At 26.7% G+C, this 8,955-nt stretch overlaps 1 protein-coding gene across 1 annotated transcript in view; it reads right to left on the reverse strand.

Annotated features, from left to right (window-relative positions):
* Window positions 1-301: 301 nt before the first annotated feature.
* Window positions 302-8,955, reverse strand: part of LOC141301036 (neuronal acetylcholine receptor subunit alpha-7-like) — a 9,610-nt gene continuing 956 nt past the window's right edge. Inside the window, exons 2-3 of the mRNA XM_073831289.1 lie at window positions 6,339-6,448; window positions 302-880 (exon numbers count right to left, since the gene is read on the reverse strand). Coding sequence (XP_073687390.1) covers window positions 302-880; window positions 6,339-6,448 — 689 coding nt within the window. The remainder of the gene's footprint in view (window positions 881-6,338; window positions 6,449-8,955) is intronic.

Genomic DNA, 8,955 nt, shown 5'->3' on the forward strand with positions numbered 1-8,955 from the left:
TCATGCAGTTCTGAGAAAAAAGTCAGAATTGTGAGATTAAAAAGTCGTAACAACCTTTTTTATTTGTTTTTTACTCAGTGGCAGAAACAGGCTTCCATACTAAACTCTGTAGCAAATAGTGAGACATGAATAAAAAGTGCATAAAATCATGTGGCTTAAATCAAATTCGATATATATCGCTCAGCCCTAGTTAGCATGTTTTATTAGTGCAACCATAACAGGTCCAAGCAGAGAATCTCAGCAGCTGCTGAGCGATGTTTGAAAGAAGTAAAATAAGTTCTTGTGGCAAGACCGCTGAGCATCAGGTGAAGAAATCTTTGGAAATGGCTTCTACGAAATTGGGCGCCGACATCAGGATCCCGATGGTGCACAAGATGGTGAAAATAGAGAACGCCATCAGACACAAGCGATCGATCACCGCCGCCGCAAACTTCCACTCGTTGCACACGTTCTCGTCCTCGTCCTGGTCGCGAAACCTTTTAGCGATGTATCGCACCTCCTCCAGGATTTTAGCCAGTTCCACTTCCGAAGCCCCGCCCACAAGGCCAGCATTAACCCGCCCCCCGATCGCAGCCCCGCCCCCAAGGGTAGGCACGGTGGCCCCCGGCAACAGCACATCCTCCTCGGCGGAGGCCATGAGGCGGCTGCAGAGGACGCTGTGCGAGTCGTGGGAGGAAGCGTAGTGGACGCCCTCCATGCCTCTGAAGCCGATGTAGAGCATGTTGTTGGGCTGTAGCGCCCCCTGGCTGACGGACAGCTCCACGCTGGATATGCTCCCACGCCGAGTGTGCTTGTTGTGGCATGCCAGACGGATACGCTCCTCGCCGGGCCGCCGCATGCGGAGGAACCAAGCGCACCAGTTCAGGAGGAGAACGCGAGTCTGGAGGACAAAACACAAACTTATACACTGCCTCCAAAAGTATTTGGACACTTAAAGCGATAGTTCAGGCAAACATGAAAATTAGCCCATGACTTTCTTCTTTTAGATGAAGACGATTGGAGTTGGATATTAAAAATATCCTGGCTCTTCCAAGCTTTATAATGGCAGTGAATGGGTGTTGAAATTTTGGAGTCCAATAAAGTGCATCCATCCATCATAAAAAGTTCTAAATGAATAAAATAAATAAATAATAAATAAATAACATTAAATATTCCAAATTGATAAATGTTTTGGTAAAGTAAAGCTATTACAGCAAACATATACAAAATAAAATAAATACAATTATGAAATGAAAATAAAAAAATTAATGTTTTGGTAAAGTTATTGCTGAAAAATTATCAAATATACAAAATTAAAAATATCAAACATACAAAATGTAAAATATATCAATAATAATGTATGAAATAAAAACAAAATACTAAATAAATAAAAAGTTACAAATAAATAAGTAAAATGAAACAAAAAATAAATAAATGTTTTGGTAATATAAAGTTATTGCAGCAAAAATATACAAACATACAACATTTGAAATATATCAATAAATGTATAAATCAAAAATGCATGAAATAAAAACAAAATACTAAATAAATAAACAGTGATACAAATCAGATACAAATGCGTAATTATGAGAAAAAGAATTGTGAGATAGAAACTTGCATTTGGGGAAAAAGTCTGAATTGTGAGATACAAATTTGTGATTATTTGTAATTATGTTGTATACAAATATACAACATTTAAAATAATAATGTATGAAATAAAAACAAAATACTAAATAAATAAAAAGTAAAAAAATAAAAAAATTAATATAAATAATTAAATAAATAAATGCTTTGGTAATGTAAAGCCATTGCAGCAAAAATATACAAAAATACAAAATTGAAAATATATTAATAATAATGCATGAAATAAAAACAAAATACTAAAACAAACAAACAAACAAACAAACAAACAAATAAATGCTTTGGTAAAGTTATGGCAGCAAACATATACAAATATAAAAAATAAAAATATAACAGACAAAAATAAAAATGTATCAATAATAATAAATGAAATAAAAACAAAATACTAAATAAACAAAATAAATAAATAAATGCTTTGGTAAAGTTATGGCAGCAAAAATGTACAAATATAAAAAATAAAAATATAGACAGACAAAATTAGAAATATATAAATAATAATGTATGAAATAAAAACAAAACAATTAAAAAAATAAATAAATCCTTTGCTATAAAATAGCAGCAAAAATATACAAATATAAAAAAACATAACAGACAAAACTAGAAATGTATCAATAATAATTTATCAAATAAAAACAAAATACTAAATAAATAAATAAATTCTTTGGTAAAGTTATGGCATCAAACACATACAAATATAAAAAATAACAATATAACAGACAAAATATTTTTTTATCAATAATAATGTATGAAATAAAACAAAATACTAAAACAAAAATAAATAAATGCTTTGGTAAAGTTATGGCAGCAAACATATAAAATTATAAAAAATAAATAAATAACAGACAAAATATTTTTTATCAATAATAATGTATGAAATAAAAACAAAATACTAAATAAACAAAAATAAATAAATAAATAAATAATACAAATGCTTTGGTAAAGTAATGGCAGCAAAAATATACAAATATAAAAAATAAAAATATAGACAGACAAAATTAAAAATGTATCAATAATAATGTATGAAATAAAAACAAAATACTAAAAAAATTAAATATTAAAAATAAATAAATAAAATAATAGCTAGATATAAAGAGAGATGACAGAAAACCTATGCAGCAGTCCATGCAAACACTACAAAGACTTTTGTATCTAATAATTAGTGTGTTTGGACTGAGCTGAGCTCTTAACAAGCTGTTAATGATGTATTTGCATAAGTCAGTGAAGCGGTCAATATGACTGAATCAATGGCAGCTCATCATAGAGCTGTTGGCTTTCCCAGAGGCGTTCGCTGCTTCCTCTTAATTGCTGCTGGAATATTTATTGTAATTCTAGACGACGAAGGCCTAAGATGCCTTTTTCAAGCAAAAAATGGAAATTAATATTTGATGTTGGCTGTGTTAAGCTTGTGCCTAGAAGACAAATGAGTTATTTGGACGAAGTTTGTTTGAAAACAGGCCGAGTCTTAGGCCCGTCTCATGCATTTGGTATAAAGCTGTCGTCTTGTTCAGACCGAATACAGTCCAATCTAATTCACGTCACGCGTCCAGAGACACGCTGACCTTCAGCGCTTTAGTGGGAAAATACAGAGTCTGACAGACTGGAAGAAATAAATTAATGTAAATAAAATGTGATAGATAGATATAAATAAATAAAAAATGCTTTTGTAGCAAAAATGTAAAATACACATACAATTAAAAATATATTAATGAATGTATAAAATAAAAACAAAATACTAAATAAACCCATTCATGAAAAATACAAATAAACAAATAAATTATTTGAAAGCTTGTGTACAAAAAATAAATAAATAAAATAAATAAATAAACACAGTTAAAAGATATGAATGATATATGAAATAAAATAATAAAATACTAAACAAATAAAAACAAACAATGAAAAATAAATAAATGCATTCATTCACAATAAAAAAAAAAAAAATATATATATATATATATATATATTATGTATATTATATAAAATAAAATACTATATAAAAAGCAAAACAAACAAATAAACAAAGACTTCTGTAGCAAGAATTAAAAATACAAACAGATAAATAAATAAATAAATAAATGCTTTGTAAAGCTTGTGTACAAATAATGAGAAAAAACACAGTTAAATAATAATAATGAATTACTAAAAAAAAATGAAAGTAAAACAAACTATCAAAAATAAATAAATGCCCTTTTAAACTTCTTTTAATGTAAGTTAAAAATACACACAATTAAAATATATACTAATGTATATTATATAAAATAATATACGTTATAAATGAATAAATAATTGATTTAAAAAAAGAAAACAAAAATAAACACAATTAAAATATATTAATAATAAAATACTAAAAAACCCCAGAAATAAATAAATAAATAATGCATTCATTCATTGGCAGTGTAAAGCTTTTGTAGCAAAAAAAAATTTTGTAAAAAAAAAAATAAACAGATAAATAATTAATTAAATAAATAAATAAATACAAGCTTTGGTAATGCAAAACTTATAAATAATAAAATAATATATGGAATAAAACAATGAAATACTAAATAAATAAAAAGTGAAACAAATGCATAAAATTAAAAATACACTCAATTAAAAACACATTATTAATGTATATTAATAAAAAATACTAAATAAAATGCAAAACAAACAAATAAACAAATGCAAAGTTCATAGCAAAAAATTCAAATAGAAATAAACAAATAAATCAATTATTTGTAAGGCTTGTGTACAAAAAAACAACAACAAAAATATACGAATAATATATCAAATAAAATACTGAATAAATAAAAAGTAAAACAAACAATCAAAAATAAATAAATGAATGCATTGGTAATGTAAAGCCCTTTTAATGTAAATTAAAAATACATACACAATTAAAAAAAACACTAAATAAAATGCAAAACAAACAAATAAACAAATGCAAAATTTTCATAGCAAAATTTAAAAACACGAATAAACAAATAAATAAATAATTTGTAAAGCTTGTGTACAAAAAATGCAAAAAAAAAAAACGAATATATGAATAATATATTAACTAAAATAATGAGCTACTAGATAAATAAAAAGTAAAAGGAACAAACAATCAAAAATAAATAAATGCTTGCATTGGTAATGTAAAACCCTTTTAAAGTAAATTAAAAATACACAAACAATTTAAATATATATTAATAATGTATATTACATAAAATAAAATACTAAATAAAAAGCAAAACAAATAAATGCAAAGCTTTCGTAGTATAAATTAAAAATACAAACAAAACAAACAAATAAATGCTTTGTGAAGCTTGTGTACAAAAAATGGAAAAAAAAAAACCACACTTAAAATATATGAATAATATATTAACCAAACTAATTAACTACTAAAAAAAGTAAAACAATCAAAAATAAATAAATGTAAATCCCTTTTAATTTAAATTAAAAATACACACACAATTAAAATATATTAATAATGTATATTATATCAAATAAAATACTAAATAAAAAGCAAAACAAACAAATAAACAAACGCAGTGCTTTCGTAGCTTAAATTAAAATTACAAACAAACAAAAAAATTAATGATTTGTAAAGCTTGTGTACAAAAGATGGAGAAAAAAACACAATTAAAATATATGAATAATATATTAACTAAAATAATGAACTACAAAATAAATAAAAAGTAAAACAAACAATTAAAAATTAATAAATGCTTGCATTGGTAATGTAAAACCCTTTTAATATAAATTAAAAATAAACACACAATTAAAATATATATATTAATAATGTATACTGAATAAAATAACATATATACATTATTAATAAACAAACAAACAAACAAACAAACAAACAAATAAATGATTAGTAAAAAAAAATGAAAACAAAAATAAACACCATTAAAATATAAAATACTAAATAAATAAGAAAATAAGCAAACAATCAAAAATAAATAAATGCATTCATTGGTAATGTAAAGCTTTTGTAGCAAAAATAAAAGAATTCACAATTAAAAACATTAAAACAAACAAAATATTTAACAAACAAATATTTCATAGCAAATTAAAATACAAACAAACAAACAAATAAATAAATACAAGCTTTGGTAATGTAAATAAAATTGTGTAGAAAAAATAAATAAATACACAATTAAAATATAGAAATAATATATGGAATAAAACAATAAAATACTAAATAAATTATAAAGTGATGTAATGCTTTTAACATGAATAAACATTAATAATGTATATTTAAAATAAACTAAATAAAACGCACAGCTTTCGTAGCAAATATAATTAAACAATAAAATAAAAATAAAAAACCATAGAATTTTTGGTAACACTTTACAATAAGGTTCCTTAGTTAACGTTAGTTAGCCACATTAGTTAACATGAACTAATAATGAACTGCACTTATACAGCATTTATTAATCTTTGTTGATGTTAATTTCAACATTTACTAATACATTATTAAAATCTTGTTAACATTAGTTAATGCAGCTTGAATTAACATGAATAAACAATGAACAACTGTATTTTCGTTAACTAACGTTAATGAAGATTAGTAAATACAGTAACTAATGTATTGCTCATGGTTAGTTCATGTTAGTTAATACATTAACTAATGTTTAACTAATGAACCTTATTGTAAAGTGCTACCGAATTTTTTTTTAAAAATCGATAAAAATACCATATGCATGCTTTCTGAGATGCAAGTATTTGTAATTTTGCAGTCATGTAGTTTGTCTTACCCATCGTGGCATCTTTCCTCCGTCCGGATCATGATAGTGATACTGCAGCACCAGGACCGTAGCGATCACAGACAGACCCACAATCACCATAGTGGTGGCAAAATACTGCGCTGAAACACAAACACACACGTATCTCTTGAAATTGAATGCACAGAAAGCGGTGCGTGAAGATGCAGCATTCATGAGATCTTCAGCCATGTGTGAGATCAGCTACTGTACCATTACAAACCGCCAGGCTCCAGCAAACACAGTCTAATAACATCCTGAATCCTGCACAATACAAAGTCCTGCACGCACAATAGGGCTGGGCGATATGGCTGAAAACTATATCACGATATCAGTGTTTCATATCGGTCGATATCGATAATTATTGATATTTTTATGACCCATTTAAAATAAGGACCAGGAGAAAAATATATTACACTCAAGCATTTTTTATTTAAACTTAACCTGCCTCTGATTATAATCCCCTCAGTTATTTAGACAGAAATGTCAACAACCATGGAAAACTCAAATAATTAAATTGTAAATATAAGTCTACAGTAACAATATACACTTAATTATCTCTTAATCCTCAATTCAAACCCCATTCACAGTCGATGAAGTGAATGGTCAAGCTAATGTATGGCTCAGAAGTACGGCTTGACCACAGGTCAGAGGTTGTTGCAAAGTACTTGGCTGATTATATTTTTTTTCTGCAGATTGCTGGTTGCCAGTAGCCAACATTACTTCTTTCCCGGTACTTTAGCCTATACTTTGTGTAATAACAAAAATATTTATTTAAGTGAAAAAATAAGTCCAAAACTTTCAACATTTTGAACAATAGGGCCTTTTTTTCAGAAATTCTTGTTTTAATTTTTCTGATAATCAAATGAAAGCAAAATCACAGATTTATTTTTTTTAAAAACCGGAGCTTTACTGTTAAAATTAATACATAGAAGAAAAATTATATTCAGTTAAAAAAAGGTTTAATAATAATAGTATTTTTTCAACAATTAAGTGGTAACTTTATTTTATTTTTTATCATATATATTGTTTTATGTAAATTATATAAATGTGAACATATAAACACCTACATTATACTGTACAGTAATACAAGACTAATATTGTTCTGTTACATGTTAAATTGTACTTTTATTTTGACAGGTTGCCGTGAAGTTTCAGTGTGTAATACAGTATATGAATGATGCTAGTTTCACTAATGAAACGGTACAATTTACAAAAAGTGACACTCACAGCAGCTTTGGACATGTATTTATTGGAGTTTGTCTGTTCATGTGAGATGCAAAGGCCAAAAATTAGCGGGAGCGTCACGTGTGCAGTATGCGTGTAGTGAAAATAAAACGTGTCTCCTCCATTCATACATATAGAGGCAAACGGAACATGCAGGATTCTTATTGAAACGGTCTTTTTGCATTTCAGTTTTTCAATTTTCAATTCATTTTCAATTTATTCATCAAAAAAAAATCGACGAATTCCCCGGCATTCCGCCCTATAGTAAAGTCCGTTTTTATGAATGGAGTCCGCGATCCCGTCTGTGAGGAGACATTGTAAACGCGCGATCATGTAGAGACAGAAATCAAATGCCGTCGTGTAAATAAGATAAATAACATAAGGCTATTTAGTTTGTTTAATACAACAACATGGACCCGTTCTGTAGGAAAGATAACCTTAACTTCTGTTGTGACCTGGCGCTATGAACTGAACGTTAAAGGGGGGCTGGGCGGGCCGACGAAGAATACAAAATATCGAACGTTTTATCAAACAAATTTTGTATTGATATCGATCTCTTGTCTATCGCGATATATATCGTTATCGGTTTATCGCCCAGCCCTAACGCACAAAGACACTTTTTAAAGTGATTTATCATGTTAGTTCCATGGTGAATTATTTAGTTAATAATGAATTTAAATTTGAGTCTATTTCTCACACCATGCCTACATGTCTTGCTGTTTTTTTGTCCTCCAAAGGTCAAACTAAATGTGAATGATTTTTATTGTATACAACAAATACACATTTTTTTATTTCTCTTTACTCTATACTTTTAGTTTCCAACTTAATGTTTACATTAATGCTTTTATTTGAAATGACTTGCTTTGCAAAATGCAAAGTGACACTTTGAAAACTTCTTTTTAATTATTTGACTTTATAATTTTATAGCAAAAAACAAACAAACAAACAAAATCTAAATTTTAAAAAACACATTAAGTAAAATAAAATTTCTAGTCACTATTATTATTATTTTTTTTGCTGTTATCATTTACATTTGCTGTGTATTAATGTATTTCAGACACTTTGATCCAAAGTGAAAATTCATATCAAATATCAAAATTCAGGACTGAATATATTTTAAATCCCTGTTTAATTTGTTTGATTTCATTGTTTTATAATAATAAAATTAAATAAACACAATTGAATCAAATAAAATGTAATTAAAATATAAAATATATAAAATATACATTATATATATTTATTTAATTTTACTATTTAGTTATAGAGGAAAATGATTTTATTGAAATATATTCAAATATAATTTCAATATATATATATATATATATAAAATATAAATATAAATATAATATATATATATATATATATATATATATATATATATTAT

The sequence above is a fragment of the Garra rufa genome, chromosome 25 (genome assembly GCF_049309525.1).
Source record: "Garra rufa chromosome 25, GarRuf1.0, whole genome shotgun sequence".
In the NCBI taxonomy this organism is placed as follows: domain Eukaryota; kingdom Metazoa; phylum Chordata; class Actinopteri; order Cypriniformes; family Cyprinidae; genus Garra; species Garra rufa.